At 39.8% G+C, this 19,922-nt stretch overlaps 1 protein-coding gene across 1 annotated transcript; it reads left to right on the top strand.

Annotated features, from left to right (window-relative positions):
* The first annotated feature begins 2,410 nt into the window (after positions 1-2,410).
* On the top strand, positions 2,411-10,562 carry LOC119895420 (NACHT, LRR and PYD domains-containing protein 3-like). Its single transcript, XM_038708545.1, has 7 exons — positions 2,411-2,687; positions 3,355-3,462; positions 3,903-5,778; positions 5,867-6,040; positions 7,256-7,477; positions 7,575-7,621; positions 9,297-10,562. Exons 1-7 carry the CDS (start codon positions 2,411-2,413, stop codon positions 9,878-9,880), a joined length of 3,288 nt encoding a protein of 1,095 aa, XP_038564473.1. The 3' UTR covers positions 9,881-10,562.
* Positions 10,563-19,922: the final 9,360 nt, after the last annotated feature.

Here is a 19,922-nt window from a genome sequence, read left to right on the forward strand (position 1 = left end):
TGCTAGTGAACTCTAGTTTTAGCAGATGTGAAGATGCATAAATTAGTATTTTGTTTTGCCTATTTTCTGAAATTTCTGCGCTTGTGTAGCGTTGATGATATTATTTACAGATATTAGTACTGTATTAATGATCTGAGAGACTAATGTAGCTGAGGGGAGACTGGGGTGGTGAGAAGGAGTATTTCGAGGAGAGCTGTTAAGGTGGTGAATAAGAAGAACTAAATGTCACAGGATCTTCATGCAGATAGACTCAACAATGGCAGGATGAGAAAATGTAGGAAGTGGGGACGGATGATTGGGTTAGAGAGAGACATAATCTGTGGAGAGTGTGGAATAAATGTTCTTTATACCCTATATGTCTTGTTCTGTTGAAAGATGAATGTAATATCTGTTATGTAAGTTAACTCACCCATGGTTTCTCTGGACTTCTGTAATTTCCCACCATCGCTGACGTCATGTTGTTGAGATTCAGAGCAGCCCTGAGGACTTTCCTCTGACAGATTACTGGCAGTATCTTTAGAGTAATGAGGACTTTGACTTATGGTTTACTGTCACAGCTTTATAGACGACAGTAAAACTCTGCTGACTGCTGAGACTCTGATAGTTACAAGAAATTAGAGGAAGGAGACAGAGAAAAACGTCTCTCACGTCTCTCTCAGAAGATAATTAATCAAGAATGTAACCTTTATTTTAAACAAGTTGGCCCCTAAATTTGAGCTCATTGTTTCTTATATAATTTTTTTTTGAAGACATACCTGCTGGAATGACAGAAATTCTTAGGTAAGTGATTTTATCTTTTTTCTTTGAGTCTCTTAACATTGTCTTAATTATGAATCTTTGTATTTGTATCGATATTTTCTGATATTAGCCACACTATTTTTTTTTTATTTCAAGACTAGTCAAGACCATAACTTTGGGAATATCAATAAATTGCTTGTGCATTGTCTGATTTATTTGTTAACATCCAAATTTTGATTGGATGTAAAACATATTGCAACAAAAGAAATGTGTTGTTACCGTTAACGCCTGTCACCCCTCCCTACATGGTAAGCATAGAAAACGAGTGTTGGATAAAAATGCTTATGTTGATTTCAGCTCTTGGTGTTTGTATGTGGGTGTTTTAATCAGAATGTGGATGTTCAGATCAATTTGAGAAGTACCTATGATCTCGTTCCACATTTTATTGTGTGTCATGTAATGTGGGGAACTGGTCTTGGTCTTGACTCGGTCTCAGCCCCTAAAAGTCTTGGTCTTGTCTCAGTCTCCATTTACTCTGGTCTTGGTCTTGACTTGGTCTTGGATTGGGCGCTCTTGACTACAACACTAGTTCAAGGTATAAAGACATGCTACTTTGTCTTTCCTATCAAATCAAAACCTCAATGGAAAAACTTCATATTGAGATAATCATAGCAACAATGCTGACTTTTACACAATGTTGATGGTTAACTGTCTAACAGACTTAAAACCATTTAATTACCAGCTTTAAGGTTGTTAAACTCTTGTCTTACTCAACATTTCTGAGTAATACACTGCACATATTCTATAGCATCTTGTTTCAACTTGACATTGAAGCTAAATTATGTTTGAGTTAATTATTCAACATTAATACAACTCTTTGCTGATTAGGGATAAAAAAATCCAAAAAGGTGCAAGCGGAAGTTCCGAGTGGGATGAACAGGGAGTAAAAAATAGCGATGGATATTTGAGTCAGGTGACAGTATGCTTGTTCCCTGAAAATATAAAATATAGAACTTGCTTGAATGCACAGTAATTAATGACACATTTCCCTGCTACAATAGCAGAATAAAATATTAAGAAAATAATCATAAGCACCGTTGACCTCCTGAATAAAGGTCCACTTCTCTGTTGGGTTTATGACACTGCAGGGAAATCACAGCACCGCCCCCCCAACCCAGCTGAGTGAATTAGCATGTCACTCAGCTGGGTTAGTCATCTAGCTCTCTGTTATTTATTTATCCAGCATTGCATCAGCCCAATTTCTTTGACAGTACACAAGGACGTGTCTTGGACATGTACATAAGTGGTCCAACCTTGGGTTCCTGGTATTTCTTTCCGTGATATATCTTATCTACCCATTTGCTCCCATAATAAGTTACAGAATTTGTATTTTAACATGTAGATAAAATTTAAGGTGGTATCTAGAGGAGTTATGAGCCATACAGAACACAGAAGTCTTTCTATTGTGCTACACAGTGATGCTGTGACATCTATAAAAGAAGTTCTTGAACTTTCTCAACTTTGTCAGGTAAAATATATAGCAAACAAATTCCTAATTCATGGACTTGAACTCAAGATAATTATAGATAGAGATCACTCTGTAATCAACCCATTGAGGAAATTGCACATCTTTTGAGTTGAGAATTTTGTTTGATCTTATCAGGGTGCAGAGATGGTGACGATTAACGAGCTGCTTTTGGAAACACTTGAAAATTTGGGACACAAGGAGCTAAAATCTTTCAAGTGGTACCTGCAGATGCCTGAGGTCCACGATGGCTTCACCCCAATCCCAAAGTTCCAGCTAGATGAGGCAGACATGCTGGACACAGTGAATGTGATGGTGCAGAAATACAACCAACGGGCTGTGGAGGTGGCCAAGATGGTTTTAGGGAAGATGAGCAGAAATGATCTGGTACAGCATTTGTCAAACAGCAGTTCAGAACTAAAAGGTAAGCTATGGAGAGACGAACGTGAAAATATAGTCTAGAGAAAGAACACATTAACCCCTTGACGCCGATTGTCGCAAATTCGCATCATACCTCTTCCTTGCAGACTGCAAGCCAAGATAGCACATGGATTCCCCCAATGCCTGTTGGTGTATATTCGATACGTACCTAGGAACATTTTGCAAGCCCTGGTTTCTCGTTTATGCCTGTTGTCGCTAATTTGCATCATACCTACACATACCTGAATTTATATCTTTTCTATGTTCTATAGACAAATTAACAATCTTCACTTATTTAACATCAACTTGAAAGCAAATGAAAACAAAAATATATTTTTTAATTTTTTGATTGTAAATAAATTCAGGCGTTAAGGGGTTAAATACAGTAATTTATGCAAACAATTTATACCAACTAACTAGATATTCTTCAAAATGCAACCCAACACTGAACTGTGAGAGGCAGCAATGTACAGCAAGGCACCTAGTCAGCCAGAATCTAGGAAAGAAGAAAAAGTTCTCTTTACCAAAGAAACCCATTAATTGTATGAACAAGGCCAGGTTAATCTTATAAAAATATCAGCTATAAGTTTTAAATTATGTACTCTAAAATATGAAATGTGTAACTTTTACATACAATTATTTCCTGTTTGTCCTGATACATCCATGTTTAGGGAATGTCAGTGATGTTGTAGAGTCTACAGAGGACACAGGAGCTTCTGCCGTTCAACCACAGGCATCTGCTCTTCCTCCCCCTCTCACTAACAGCAGTCAACCTCAAGGTAAAGCTATTCTTTGTGTGACTGTAATGATTAGCAGAGGACTGCCTACTTGACAGAAGTTTCTGGATGGTTCTCCATGTATCATTTCGGGTGGTTTGGTAGAACTTTGGTTGCAGTGTCACTCCCTTTTTTAGGGTTTCTGTGGTGATGGTTCCTAGACTTAAAGTCCAAATGCTGACAATGGATCCAGACTAGGTCACGCTGGTGTCACAGCAGGGAGTGAAAGCAACTGGTTTTCCTCCCATGTAAACAAACAAAAAAACAATAACAAGAATTAGAAACTATGTTATAAATTGTAATCCTTGTTCCATGGGTGTGCATGGGTGTCTTGCTCAGCAGAGAAGTGAATTGGGAATGTTATAGTTCATATTACAGGGCCTATGCTCATAGAATTGGATAATGAGTTTCTTTCACCATGGTTGACATTTTCTTCCTCACAGATATGAAGACTTCAGTGCAAGAGCCTGCACAATGGATCATAATATACCAACGTACACTCCAGTCTCACCTTCAGAGCAAGTTTATGTGTGCTCAAGAGGGCATGGCAGAGAAGTCGGATGAACAGTGTCTGGTTGACATCTACACAGAGCTGTTCATCACAGCTGGGGTGGAACTACGCATCAATGAACAGCATGAGATCATGCAGATTGAGATGCACAATGGGAAGGTAGCAGTGAAAGAGAAACCAGTTGAGCAAAGTAACATATTCGAAAGCCCTACTGGAAAACACAAACCCATAAGAACAGTGTTGACGACTGGAGTTGCAGGAATTGGCAAAACATTCCTTGTTCAAAAGTTTGTGTTGGACTGGGCTGAGGGACTAATGAATCAAGATGTGCATCTTTTATTCCCCTTCACTTTCCGTGAACTGAATTTACTGAAGGGAGGAAGGTTTCGCTTGGCAGAGCTAATCCGCACATGTATCTGGGAAACCAAAGACATCTCGATGGAGAAACTTCACGACATCTTCAGAGAACTACAGGCATCAGGAAACCGAAATTTTAACAAAAGTAAATATAAACTTCTGTTTGTGTGGGATGGCCTAGATGAAAGCCGCCTTCAGCTGGACTTCACTCACATTGAAAAACTGCCAGCTGACTTCAATGTCACACAGCCAACCTCAGTGGATGGACTGCTGACAGCTCTCATCACAGGGAAACTGCTTCCCTCTGCTCGAGTATGGATAACCACAAGGCCTGCAGCGGCTAATCAGATCCCTCGAGAGTTTGTTGACAGCATGACAGTGGTGAGGGGATTCACTGGTCCACAGAAGGTGGAGTACTTCAGGAAGAGATTCCCAGATAAAATGCAAGCCAGCAGAATCATCTCCCACATGAAGGCATCGCGAAGCCTCTTCATAATGTGCCACATCCCAGTTTTCTGCTGGATCACTGCTACAGTTCTAAAGGATGTTTTGAAGACCAGAACACAGGCAGAGCTGCCCAGAACCCTGACTGAGATGTACACAGAATACCTAAAGTATCAGATGACCCTGACAGAAGAGAAATGTGGCACAAAAAAGAGCATTCATTACATCCAGTCATTAGCAAAACTAGCTTTTGACCAGCTAGAGAAAGGCAACCTCATCTTCTACGAGAAAGACCTGAAAGACAGTGGCATCAATTTCCGTAAAGCCTCACTGTACTCTGGAGTTTTCACAGAGGTCTTTAAAGAGGTGCACAAGTGGAAGAGGGACAATGACAAGGGCAAGATGTTCAGCTTTGTCCATTTAAGCCTTCAGGAGTATATGGCTGCCCTTCATGTGGTGATGTCACTCATTAACAACAACAAGAATGTTCTGTCAGAGCCACAGCTAACACTGGAAAGTCTGTTTATGCTTTGCAAGAGAAAATCCATAACAGAGGTCAATGAGATTGCAATTGACAAAGCCTTACAAAGTCCAAATGGGCACCTGGACTTGTTCCTTCGCTTCCTCATGGGTCTTTCCCTGCAGACCAATCAGGATCTCCTTAAATGCCTGTTGAAGGTGCCAAAAGGGTTCTCTCAGACCAACCCCAAAACAATCCAGTTCATCAAGGAAAGGATCAGGGAGAATACATCTCCAGAGAGGAGCATCAATCTGTTCTACTGTTTGAATGAGCTGAAAGATGATTCTCTAGAGGAGGAGATCCAACAGTACCTGAGTTCAGGAAGGCTTTCCACAAAAACGCTCTCTCCGGCTCTCTGGTCAGCTCTGGTCTTCATCTTGTTGTCATCAGAAGAAGCGCTGGAGGTGTTTGACCTTAAAAAATACTCTGCTTCAGAGGAGGGTCTACTGAGGCTGCTACCAGTGGTCAAGGCCTCCAACAAATCCCTGTATGTGCACAGAAAACTACATGCCTCAACTGTGCCAAATGTGGGAATATATGTTTACTTATTTTTATTTTTTCTCAAAATTTCTCAGGCTGAGTGGCTGTAATCTGTCAGAGAACAGCTGTGAAGCTCTGGCCTCAGTTCTCAGCTCTCAGTCCTCTAAACTCAGAGAGTTGGACCTGAGTGACAATGACCTGCATGATTCAGGAGTGAAACTCCTCTCTGCTGGACTGAAGAGTCCACATTGTGCCCTGCAAACTCTCAGGTAAGGAAGCATTTGTTCTTCTGATGACCATTTCAATACTGCTTTCCACAATAGTTTCACTAAGATAGATAGTGTCTGTAGGGTTTTTATTGCTTCCCACTGAATTTGTGGTTCCAACATTTTGCAACCTAGCTGCACAATGTGAGACTCAAGACAGCAAGGTAAAGTCCTTACTCGACACAACTTCAATGAACTTATATTTTAATGAAGCAGTCAAAAATCCTGAAAAGTCCTTAAATTAAGACTATAGATTAAATTAAACTATAGAACAACACATAGAAGAACAATGTCAACTTGCAGTTGGAAATGGGACACAAACAGCATTATCCCGTGTTAAACGCCAACGTTTTGTTTATCCTGCCAACCATCCAAACCTCCTATTACAGTCACCTCACTTCCCACACTCAATTGCCTAGACAACAAAGGTGAAAAGGGAACAAGCCTAACTCCTAAATCCTAATGACTCCGGCTACGGCACGTTACAGCTGCACCACGGGTTTTGATCCTTCCATAGCCCAGTGTCAAAGTACACTGGAAGCGTCTCAGAAGCTTTTTAGCGGCAGAGCGTGCAGCCTGAACCACATTATTGACTTGTTATAAATTTGTCCTTTTTGTGCTTCTACTACCTTCTTCACAGCTCTCTGTGTTTCGTTCTGTCAACTTCAGGCTGCCTATTCCACAAGGAACATTTCAGAATCAGAGCATTTTGCCTGCCTGATTTTGCTGACATGTTTAGATTTTGTTGATTTGGTCATTAGTGTTTGCTTTTTGTACTTCTTCTATGATTGTTGTTTACAATCGGGAGTCTCCACAGGGTGTTTTATTTGGAAAATTGACCAGATTCTCTATGCCGTTCTGTGTTTGACTTCCTGCCTGGTTCGATCTGCTCTGTGCTGCAGCATTGACTAGAATGGCAGCAATTAGCTCCAGCAACCAGGGCGCAGACATAACGTGCTTCAGCGGACTTTAGGCATAACATGTCCATTGACATACATGGCAACAAAGGCCAGAGGGACATTGTTGCATCAGAGAACACCGAGCCCAGAGTGATAAGTTCAAACGTGACCGGAGGTGACTGTCCCAGTTGTCAAGTTGCACTTTCAGTTGCCAAAACAAAGTGGATGTTGGGTTTTCATAGGATGCAAGATGCATTGGATGTAGTACAGAGAAGGTAGTTAAGCTTCATGTAAAGCTTCTATAAACCGGAACATGCAGTCCACTTTGTCAGTTATATGTGTGTGTGTGTGTGTGTGTGTGTGTGTGTAGACTGTCAGGCTGTATGATCACACAGGAAGGCTGTGCTTCTCTGGCTTCAGCTCTGGAGTCCAACCCCTCCCACCTGAGAGAGCTTGACCTGAGCTACAATCATCCAGGAGACTCAGGAGAGAGGCTGTCTGCTGGACTGAACGATCCACACTGGAGCCTGGACACTCTCAAGTATGAATTAAATGATAAACTATGTATCCTTTCACACTTATAAACAGTGTTGGGTCTTGTTAAATAAGGTTAATTCTGACTTTGTTCCTTCCTGTAGCCTCGACCATGGTGGAGAGCAAAGACTGAAACCTGGTCTGAAGAAATGTAAGTTTAATATGAGTTGAACACCACACATTCACTTGTTACTTTATAGTACGTAATCCTACCTACATAATACATGCATAATACCATGTACACTTACAGTGTGAGAAAATGGTAAAAAGAAAAAAAACAACCTCATCAATAATTCCATTCAAAGCTCAAAGCATCTGTCAGCTATTCAAAGAACTCTGACAGTTATTAATTTGATTTGTGAGTGCAAACCTTTGGAAGCAATGAGATGACAGAGCTTCTAAATAGCTAAGTCCTCTGAGCCTGAAGAGCAGCGGTGTCGATCAAAGTAAGGCCCATTAAAAACACGTAAACAACACGACAATGGTGGAGAAACTGACAGACATTTACCGCTTCCTTAGAACTTCATTACACTCTTACAACTCCGTTTGAACCAGAGATGCTCACAAGTATTTGTGCTATTGTCCAAGTCAAGTCTCAAGTTTTTGAGCATGAGTCCAAGTCAAGTTTCAAGTTTTTGAGCATGAGTCCAAGTCAAGTCTCAAGTTTTTGAGCATGAGTCCAAGTCAAGTCTCAAGTCACTTGTGGTTATAATGAATGTTGTATCACCTGCTGTGTTCAATCCAGGCTGCTTATTACTGTAACCTGTTTTACATATACAGAGCGCAACCATGTAGCCTAATGTGCAATGCGACTACAACTAATCACAGCTTATAAACTACTGTAAGTCAACACATCCCCCAGAGTCTCAAACCCAGTGTAACGTTACCTAAATAAAACTGTAACGTTTCATGATCAACAATAAACCTGTAAACTGTTTGCAGGCGACGTTAATAATTAACATGATCACAGCCAGCGGGATGTAAATGATTATGTTAATCGACCACCAAAAGTTTGGAAAGTAAACAAAGGCTCATCTTTCATTCATCTTTACATAACGAACGACAGTCGGAGTTAACATCCCGTAGGTCGTAGCTAAAGCCAGAAGCAAGCTAACGTTAGATGGCCAATGTTGAGCTTAACATGTTTACTAACCTCAGGTTACTAACCTATTTTGCATTCAGTGCTTCTTTGTTTGGTCCTTGTTGTATGAAGTTTATGTCAAAGTTGATGATGAATGGCACTGTTTGTTGTCCTCTCTCACATGTGGCCATGCGCAGCAGATCCGTAGTATGTTTTGCGTAGGCAGGTTATAGTTAATGGAGGGAGGGGAATAACAGCAAGCTCATCAGACGTTCATTCAACTCATTTTCCTAACAACTTAAGTTGAACACACGAGTCTCAAACTCGAGTCCCCATCTCTGGTTTGAACACATTCATTTCTAACGTATACCAAACCTGCGTGAGGACGATAACTGTGTTCCACCCCCACAAGTGTAACCCATTTTTGCTGTTGCAGAGTGGTGCAGCTCGCGCTGTACTGTAGTTTATTCAAAGGTTATTAATTCTGGAGGGAATAAGCCCCGTCTATGCGAGCCGCTCCACCGCCGCTTAAAAATGTTTACAAAAGGATATACAGTATATGCTAAGCTAAGCTAACAATCTGATGGCTGTAGCTTTAGATTTACCGTACACATTTGAGAGTGTTATCAGTTTTTTCGTTTAACACAAAACAAGAAGTCAAATATCGCATTTCCCAAAATGTTGAAATATTGTTTTCAGTTGCCACATCAGGTGTATTAAATGATAAACTTGTTTTGTCCATCAGATGTTTGTGAACTAACACTGGATCAAAACACCGCACATGGAAACCTCAAACTGTCTGACAACTGCACGAAGGTGACAACCGTAAAAGAGAAGCAGCCGTATCGTCATCACCCAGACAGATTCGACTGCTGGCTTCAGGTGCTGTGTAGCACTGGTCTAACTGGTCGCTGTTACTGGGAGGTTGAGTGGGAAGGTAGGGTTTACATAGCAGTGACATACAGAGGAATCAGACGGAAAGGAGAGGGAGCTGACGGCTGTCTTGGAGCAAATGACCACTCCTGGATGCTGCTCTGTGATGACGACGGTAGTATCTCTGTCCGACATGAAGACAGAGCTACGCCAATTTGTCCCCGGTCGTCTGCTGCTTCTAACAGAGTGGCAGTATTTTTGAACTATCCTGCTGGCACTCTGTCCTTCTATACAGTGGAATCTGACAAACTGACTCACCTCCACACCTTCCACTCCACCTTCACTGAGCCTCTTTACCCTGCATTTGGGTTTGGGTATGGATTTGATGGATTTGACTTAAGTTCCTCAGTGTCCTTAAGGGAGGTAGAAGATGGCACCTTCTCCACACACTGTTGAATGAAGACAGTTGCTGAAACTCTGGTTCACTCTGTACAGCATCACAAACAAGACCTTACAATGAGTTTTCATGCAACTAATATATCAGTGACCTAATTTCTGAAACATAATGTATGATTAAAATCATGTGGCACAGAACTGGACAAAAATAATCAGACTGATTTCTATGGACAAGCTCCAACTACAACTACAAGCAAACTTCATTCAGTGATGAAGACCATGTGATATGGGTAAAAGCTCCAGATAAAGCCCTCCATAACTGAGATGGTATTGTTTTGTTGAATTACCGTGCCGAATGTCAACAATTACCTTTCAACGGGGATAAGAAGTTGTTAAAGTATTATGACTGAAATCAAATTAGCTCCCGGGTTTGCATGTCAACATCTCCATACAGTTACGGTGATACCGTTTAAAGCTCCATAAAAAGCTAGTAAGTGGACCTTGGCTTGGAGTTGGTTTTTTGAGCTATTTGTGAAATGCTTTTTATATTATCTTTCAGAAATTACATGACTTGTTGAAAGTATCAAATACTCACCTGTGCAGACCTTACAGCTGTTCCAATGGATTCCAATGCCAACCAAGATTCCTGGTTAAAATAAAAAAATAAAAATGCCCAGGGAAAACCACTCAAACCACTACTTTAGCTTAGTCCACCACTCCTCTGTCATCTGAAGGCTCAATATGTTCCAAATACTTTCTGTCAGTAAAATGAAAGACAAATGAAATTTAAAGTTCACAGAGTATTTCACTGAAAATAATTTGTAAACTGACTCTTGAGATTGTGAGCCTTTAAGAGCAAGAGTGCATGGTGGACAGTAATTAAGTACATTACGATACTGTACCTAAGTATGAATTTGAGGTTGTTTTCATGCCACTTTCTACTTCTACTCAACTATGTACATCTCAGAGAGAGATATTGTACTTTTTACTTCACTACATTTATCTGACAGCTTTAGTTACTAGTTACTTTTTTTATCTTTAAGATTTTACACAAAGACTACTCTGACGATTTTTCTCAGTATTTTCAGAATTTCAAAAATTGATTGGAGAAAATAATCAGCAGATTAACTCATAACGAAAATAATAATTAGTTGCACTCCAATACAAAATAGTTTGAGCCAACAATTACACAATAAAATCCTGCTTTCACATTAAAGGTTCAGTGTGTAAGTTTTAGTGCCATCTAGTGGTGAGAGTTGCAAATTGCACCCCTCCTCCCATATCCAAGCGGGTTGTATAGCTACGGTGCCTGAGACAGGACAAAAGATTTCCTCTGTGAGATAGCACAGAGTTGCCAGTCAAGAAATTAGGTTTCTTAACATAGATATAGGTCAAACTAAAAAAATTAGCATATCGTTATTTCAATAATTCAACTTAAAAGGTGAAACTAATATATTATATAGACTCATTACATAGAAAGTGAGATATTTCAAGCCTTTATTTGATATTATTTCGATCATTATTGCGTACAGCTTATAAAAACCCCAAATTCAAAATCTCAGAAAATTAGAATATTACATGAAATCAATAAAATAAAGGATTTTAAATACAGAAATGTGAGCCCTCTGAAAAGTATAATCATGCATATGTACTCAGTACTTGGTTTAAGGCCCCTTTTGCATGAATTACTGCCTCATTGCGGCGTGGCATGGATGCTATCAGCCTGTGGCACTGCTGAGGTGTTAGAGCTGAAGGCCGCTATTGAAGCATCCTGGTCTGCTTCAATAGCGGCCTTCAGCTCTTCTGCATTGTTCGGTCTCATGTCTTTCACCTTTCTCTTGGCAGTGCCCCATAGATTCTCTATGGGCTTCAGGTCAGGCGAGTTCGCTGGTCAGCAGTAATCCCATGGTCATTGAACCAGGTTTTGGTACTTTTAGCAGTGTGGGCAGGTGCCAAGTCCTGCTGAAAAATTAAGTTAGCATCTCCATAAAGCTCGTCTGCTCTAGGAAGCATAAAGTGCTCTAAAATGTCCTGGTAGACGGCTGCGCTGACTCTGGACTTAATAAAGCACAGTGGACCAACAGCAGCAGATGACATGGCTCCCAAAACCACCACAGACTGTGGAAACTTCACACTGGCACTCAAGCATCTTGGATTGTGTGCCTCTCCATTCTTCCTCCAGACTCTGGGACCTTGGTTTCCAAATGAGATGCAAAATTTGCTCATCAGAAAAGAGGACTTTGTACCACTGAGAAATTCTTTATTCTTTACACTTGTTAAAGCACTTTGTAACTTGTTTTTGAAAAGTGCTCTACAAATAAGGATTATTATTATTATTATTATTATTAAACAGACCAGTTCTTTTTTTCTTTAGCCCAGGTAAGACGCTTCTGACGTTGTTTGTTGTTCAGGAGCGGCTTGACAAGAAGAATACGACAGGGCAGTAAATGTTTAGCTGGCTGATCTGAGCTTAATGGTTTATTATGCAAGGTCTTTACACACCACTGAAAACATAGTAATGGATATTATATTGCATTTCTGTCAGTGAATCCTCAGAAATATTACACACTGAACCTTTAATGCATGAGTAATAATAATAATCTAATATGTAACAGTAGAACAGTCTTTCTGCAATGAGTACTTTTACTTTTAATACTTTAAGTTCCTGATTATACTTACATACTTTTTACAGTGTGGTATTCATAGTTTTCAGTCACATGACATGCCCACTGACCTGGAGGGCAAAACAACGGACCAACATAACGGCTCACACCGCGACTCCCCCTGTAGAGACAGTCAAAAGCAAGCAGTCAAATTTATTTGGATCACCTTTCAACTTAAGAAAAAGAAAGATATAAAGACAAACTGCAAGTGCTGGGCATATCCAATCCATATAGAGGTTTCCCGCGGCTCCTTAAAAAGTCTTAAGGTCTTAAATTGAAATCGTGGAAATTAAGGTCTTAATTTGTCTTAAATTTACCGTAAATTTGCTGTAGGTATTAAATTTGCCAATGGTGCATTTAAGGCTGGTGAGAAAATTGTCACGACTAAAATGCCTAATTAGCGTGTATTTGTATGATTTTTTTTGAGTAATTGACAATGTTACGTTTATGTTAGCTGCAGACGTTGACGTCTGGCTGCATGTCATATTATCATCAGTTGTGGCTGCAAGATTGGGAGACGCAAGTTAAAGTGGTTGAAGGAAGATCCGATCATCCTGTCTAGCTCAAACAACTGTAGCCTACATCACGTCCTCCTCTCATTTGCGCAGGTCCTGATTGGATCACATCTGTCCTAACTGCGTCTCAGGTGCATTTACACATGTACTTTCATGTGGTCAAGTGCTACCCGATCACGATCAGATCACCCAGGTTCACCAAAGTTATTACAATTAAATCTGAGATGAACGTGAATGTCTGAACCACAATACAGGCAATCCAAAAAATGATTTTTCATATTTTTTAAAAAGACATTTCACTCAGAACCACAATGTCAGCCTCACGGTGGCACTAGATGAGACGTCAGGGCATCATATAAGTCACTAGGGCTCATCCTCTGGGGAACATGAATATCTAGACAAAATTGCGTGTCAATCCATACAAAAGATGTTGAGACATAAACATAAAATCACAAATGATTAGGGTGACAATGGAATTTCAAAAAATAAATGCAGAACTAACTGTTAGACTATACCTTTAGATTTGAATAATCAGGTAAAACACTGCTCCCTGTTCAGTACAGATTCTTCCTGGACTGCATATTTGCCAGAAACCTTCAATGATTTTGAAACTCAGACACTTTTTTGGGAAGGTAAACCCTAAAAGGGGGAATGAGAAGACCATCCATAATAATGTTGCTGGAGACCTTGTTAATACGGCTCAATTTCAGCTGAAGGAACCTGATTATTTTGCCATGTAAACCTTTAACTGGGTTTAAAAAGGCTTTACTAAGTGTGTAAAAGCCTTGTGCACATTTACTCTGCTGCTGAATCCCCAGATTCTCACACACACATTCAGCTTGTGCTGGTAATCCAAACTACAGAGAGCTACTGGTGTGTGTTTGCTTTGTTATCTGTGTCTGCGTGTGTGTTTTAGAGTGCGTCTCAGTGTGTTTGAGTGTATGTTTGTGTGTGTGTGTGCTGCAGGGTAAATAGCGTCTGATTTGTACTGTGACTCTGCAGCCTTCAATTCTATTTTCTCTCAATGTCACAGACTGTGTGTGTGTGTGTGTGTGTGTGTTTTCAGGGTTTCATGTCAGGTTATAATCCTGTCAGGCTCAGAAACCTGAACTGACATGAACAAGAGAGGGAGGAATGAATGACAGACTCTCTCTCTCTCTGGGGTAACCATGGTAACAGGTCTGTCTCTGTTACAATAGCTCCAGGTTGGAAACTGGCTGACTCTGTGCCCTTGAGCAAAACAGTCTGAAGGGACAGTACACAGATTTAAAAAGGGAAGAAGAAGAAGAAGAAGAAGAAGAAGAAGAAGAAGAAGAAGAAGAAGAAGAAGAAGAAGAAGAAGAAGAAGAAGAAGAAGAGCCTTTTATAAATGCTCTAAAACTGCAAAAATATTAAACTAAACACTCAAACCGACAGAAATATCAAACTAAAGACTCTAACACAGACACAAAAATCTATCTGAAAACCATTAAACTTACAATTTACAATATTTATATAAGACAGAAACATCAAAATAATGACTGCAAGATATGAAAAATAACTAAATACTCCCACACAAATATCAAACTAAAAGAATCCAAAACCAGCAGATACATAAAAAATAAGACCTTGCAGGCAACAGAAATATCAATTTAAAGACTCTTAAACCAACAGAAATATATAAACCCATGCAAATATCAAATTAAAAAAAGTACACCAAAATCAATCTAAACACCAACCGAGATAAACATCAAACTAAAGACTTATGTAAATATGATTATACACATACTGTGTGTATACTTTGATGAGGGAGGACATACCCTGCTTAGTTTACAATCACAATATGTTATATTAAAGGCAGGGTAGGCAAGTTGTTTCTGAAACACTTTTTGTCATATTTGTTGAAACTGTCTATTTACACCAATACATATTAAAAAGTTAGGTGCTCTGAAAAAGAGCGTATAAAAATCAGCTGTCTGTAGTCCTCTCAGGGCTGCAGTAAACACAGCCACTCATTCCATTCGGACCGAATGCAATGATTGGCTGGGTGACTGTCACTCTCCCTCGCTGCCAGTGTTGGGAACATCACTTTAAAAAAGTAATTAGTTATAGTTACTCACTACTTGTTCCAAAAAGTAACTGTGTTAGTAACTGAATTACTCTATAATAAAAGTAACTCATTACCAGTGAAAGTAACTATTTGCGTTACTGTTAAAAAAAAAAGTAGCTATATATCAAAGAATTTGGATTTTTTGAGCAGTTTTCACAAGTCAGTTGACGTGAGTAGAACAGACAGGTGTTTGTACATAACTTTCGATATTTATTGCACTTCGACAGACAGCAAGAGGTTTATCCTGCAAGTATTATCTTTGTAAGATAAGTAAACAGTTACACCATATAAACTCTAGCAAATTAAATCAAACTCTCTCAACCTGAGACAACTGGTCAAGTAAATAACCTTTACTTCCAAGTGTTTTGTTCACAACAAAAGTAAACCTTTGAACAACAAAAAAGTGTGTTTAGCTCTGTAGTCTTATTCTTAATTAAATAAATCAAACTCCCAATGTCAGACAACTGTTACCGGTAGACATTCTGTACTTCAAGTATTTTCTTCAAAAGTAAAAAGTTAAATAATATAAAGTGTGTTTGCAGTAACTGTAGCAAATTAAATAAATCAAACTCTAACAACCTGAGATAAATAGTCTGGAAGACATAGGCTGCTGTATTTCTTTATCTTCATTAAAAACATAAACAGTTTAACAAGATGGAGTGCTTTTAAAGTTTGAACTTTAGACATTTATTTATTTAGCTGCTGCTTTTATCCAAAGCAACTTACAATTGCTATACATGTCAGAGGTTGCACGCCTCTGGAGCAACTAGGGGTTAAGTGTCTTGCTCAGGGACACAATGGTGGCTGTCTCACAGTGGGAATTGAACCCAGGACTCCCACACCAAAGGCACGCATCTTATCTATGTGTCATCACCACCACTTTAGCTCCTTGATATTCATCTACCCATCCAAACACTCCTTCTAAAACACTCATCTATTCATGTGTCCGTTTTGTATCCGACTAACCCATGTAGCCTACCCATCCTACCCTTCAAACCACTGATTGTATCTAAGAAGCAGCAGCATTTCAAACCTCTTGTCTGTCAGCCTATTTCTCTTTGGAATGAACACCAGCTTCCCCAGGCTAAATAGTCTCTCTACTGGGGCACTGGATGGAGTGGCTGCATTGTATTTGAGTGAAACTTTCTTTATTAAAGGGAATCCGTTAAGAGTGTCCATCCCTTGTGCTCCTGATTTTAAATAGTCAGCAACTTGGCTTTCCACAGAAGCAGAGGTGTCCTCCTCATCCTCAAAGGAAAAGAATTCATCCTCTATGGCTGAGTTGGTGCTGAGGCTGCGTTGGTGCGTTGGTACCTGTTGGCTGGTCTTCATCTTGGGCACTTTTCTGGTACTCCGCCAGCAGACTTACCTTGGCATTGTCCTTAAATCTGGGCAGTCTCACTTTCCAGCACATCTACAAACCTGTTTTTGATTGTCTGAAATGAGACAGACAGACAGACAGACAGACACACACACACGGCATCATGAACGGAGTTCCATCTGGTCGTACATGGGACAAAGAGCTTCCTTTCAAGGACTTCATCCACGATCTCTGCAGTCACTGTGGAACGGCTGGCCTTGTTCCACAAAGCTGTGCATTTGGAGGTGGCATTTCTGTACACAGCTTTTATGCCTGGTCTTGAAAGTAGCCAGATGCCTGAAATAAGGTTTGCTGTGTGCGATGCACATCTGTAGTGTGGTGGCAAAGTCACAACATCCTCTTCCACATTCATGCCTTGTAAGGCATCATGAAGGTCGATTGTTTAGCTGTGTGTGTGTGTGTGTGTGTGTGTGTGTGTGTGTGCCGAGTGTGCTGGCATGTGTGTAACAACACTGGTTCTAATTGCAGAAATGAGAAAGACATGAACAATGCTAACTAAAGGTCCCCAAGTATCTGCATTTCTGGTCTATAAAATACTTATTATATAGTTTGACATTGTACCTACTATGTGAAAATCTTTTACTGTAACTGGTGCTGTTATGCCACTATTTATTTTACCAGAAGTAAAAATTACTATGTTTTATTTCTGCTGTGCCCTCAGGTCACCTGCAGATTTAGAGTCTTACATAGCCCTGTACTTCTCACCAGTATACGGTGATCGGACCATGCTGGATGGCCTGGATTACAACCACCGTGTCCACAGTCCAGCCATGAGAAAAGCTGATGACACAATTCAGTATGTTGCATATTTATTACTCCTATGCATTTTACTCAATATAAGTGATGAGTCAAAAAATTAAACAGTATGAGGAATACAGATAGATGGTGCGGATTTATTGTTTTAACTTTTCACTAAGCTGATACTCCTTTCTGTGTTATCAGGTACAGTAAGGTGTACAACAAAAAGTCTAGGAAGTGTAGCTGGTACTCATTGAAGGTGGAGGACTACAGTTACATCGTAGACCTACAGAGTGCCATCCTCCTCCTCTGACAGTTGTTTACTACTGAGGAGCTGTCTAGAAGCAGAACCAGGGGAACCTGATGATTCTCGTCAACATGGGGTTCAGTCAGGTGTCCCTGCCCCAACTGTACTGCTAGGTACAGCAAAACGTACAACAGTCTTTTTAAACCTATCCAATAATAACATGCTAGCTTGTTAGTGAGTACTAACAGCCGGGTTAGTTGTTTATTTTCATAATGATAAAGTTTTAAAGATGTATTCTTACCCCTGATGTGAGCCGCTGCACTGCGCTACTCTCAGCTCGTCACACTATGCTCGTCCTTCAGCGGTGTCAGCAACGTGCGTTCACATGTTTTGGGGGCGTGGCTTTGGAAGGAGCCCAGAAGGGAGGGGGAGGGAGTTTCTCTGTTGGATACTTTGAAAATCCAGCAGTTTCTTGTTAGTTTCTCAAACTTACCTACCCTGCCTTTAAGGGGTGTGAATAGATGAACTTGTATTTGTGTGTATGTATCATTTGTATATTTGTATGTTTATACCACCTTGTGGGAATGGTGGAAAGATAAATTTTTTGTTGTTCACAAAAAAAGAGACAAGACTAACACAGACAGAAACATTAAAATGAGCACTAAAACTGACATAAATGTCAATCTACTGTTAACCTGACATAAGGTAATACAGTGAATACCAACCCTTCAACCAACAGAAATATAAAGACTCTAAAACTGAATGAAACATCAAAATAGACACCTTAAAGCCCAAAGAAATATTAAATTAAATGGAGAAAGAATGCCAAAAATACCCAACGAAAGAAAATCCAATCCAAAGTGATCAGAATGATTGACATGACCATCAAATAAGAGCAAAGTTAGAAAACTCTCTCTAATGAGTGGTTTCAGTCTTGTGTTGTAATAAAAGGTTTGTGAGACAGAATATGCAACCCTGTATTCTCCTGCTGTCACACTGCAGTAGGCCTCTGTATTTATGTGTGTGCATGTGTGTGTCTGACAGATATTAACATATCAATGGCTTCCTTCTGAAAGCTTCCTCCCACTTCTTCTCCACCTATCTGTTGGGACGTAATTGTGGCTGATTATCAGAAGAGTGCTGTTATCAACACACACACACACACACACACACGGTGATGTGAATCAGAGCAGGTAAATGTTGAAGCAGCAGAGAAACTTGTCTGTTGAGGAGAGAACAAAATAAATTGGTTCACTGAACAGAGAAATCTGAAAAAAGGGGAAAGAAGACACAAAATGGTGAGAGACAGACAGACAGGTTTAAACCTGCAATAACTGGTTGCAATGATAACTGCCATAATTTTTTCAGCCACTTGGCTGCAGCAGAAAAAAGTTGTTAACACAAAATTGACATTTCATCATCTAGATATGGTGAATTGGTTTATTTCCACATCCAGCAGTTACAGAGAAACATGATAATTCATTTAAGTCCAATATTCACTCTCTTTTAGTTGTGTTTGGTCTTTACCAACGCCTGAAGGAATAAAATGTTCCACTTTTTTCACCAGCTATTTGCTAACGGTGTCTGTCTGCAGGTTGCTGCTGAGCAGGTAGTGTACAGTGGCTTTTTACAGCTTTTAATCTGAAAACGATTATTATTATAAAAATTTTAATTATATCCAAATAGTAATAATTTGACTCATGTCACCTGTATATTGACGCTTAGTGAATTCTTTCACAGTATAACCACAGTTTGGTCTGTTGGACACTCAGCAGCTGGAGCAGGTGGGTATAATCTGGAACAAGAAAGAAAGCAAGCACTGCTCTATACAATGTCTGTGAAGGTTCTCAGTCATCCAGGTCATAGTTACTGAAGGACAACTGGACTTGGTTGCCCAGGAAGAACATGCAAACTCCACACAGAAAGGCCAGGGAAACTGGGGTTTGAACGCACAACCTTCTTGCTGTGAAGTGAAAGTGCTAACCACTGCACCACCATGACACCCAAGAATACCAAATCAATTTAAATAATTAAAAAACAACTGATATTAAGAACATGATTAAAACAATGAAATGAAAAGTGAAATATTTTAGACTAACATATAAACTTGGTTAGACAAATAGTGATAAATAACATTGTAAAGGTTAAAAAAGCCTCAGAGAAAAGAAATGTTTGAAGACTTGACTTGAAGGACTGTAAGGTGGTAGCTAATCTCAGGTGTTAAGGATCATAAAAACTGTAAGCTGATTCTCCATATTTGTTCTTATGAAGGGAACTGCAAACAGTCTCTGAGGACCTGAGGGGTCTGGCAGGTTTATGCCGTTGAAAAAGATCACTGATGTATATTCGACCTAGCCCATTGAGTGCCTTATAAAGAAGCAACAAAACCTTGAACTTGATTCTTTAATTCACTAGAGGAAAGTGAAATCCCGCTCCTGAGAACTCAATCACTATCAGCCAATTGTATTG

This window comes from Micropterus salmoides, unplaced genomic scaffold, assembly GCF_014851395.1.
Source record: "Micropterus salmoides isolate LMB-PRFRI ecotype aquatic unplaced genomic scaffold, ASM1485139v1 Ms_hic_scaffold_9, whole genome shotgun sequence".
Classification (NCBI taxonomy): domain Eukaryota; kingdom Metazoa; phylum Chordata; class Actinopteri; order Centrarchiformes; family Centrarchidae; genus Micropterus; species Micropterus salmoides.

Bases quoted from the DNA above. Each gene is read 5' to 3' on its own strand.
- LOC119895420 (XM_038708545.1), top strand. From the start codon at position 2,411: ATGGTGACGATTAACGAGCTGCTTTTGGAAACACTTGAAAATTTGGGA. The intron at 6,041-7,255 runs GTAAGGAAGCAT...CGGAACATGCAG, and splicing joins TGTGCCCTGCAAACTCTCAG to TCCACTTTGTCAGTTATATG. The intron at 7,478-7,574 runs GTATGAATTAAA...TCCTTCCTGTAG, and splicing joins TGGAGCCTGGACACTCTCAA to CCTCGACCATGGTGGAGAGC.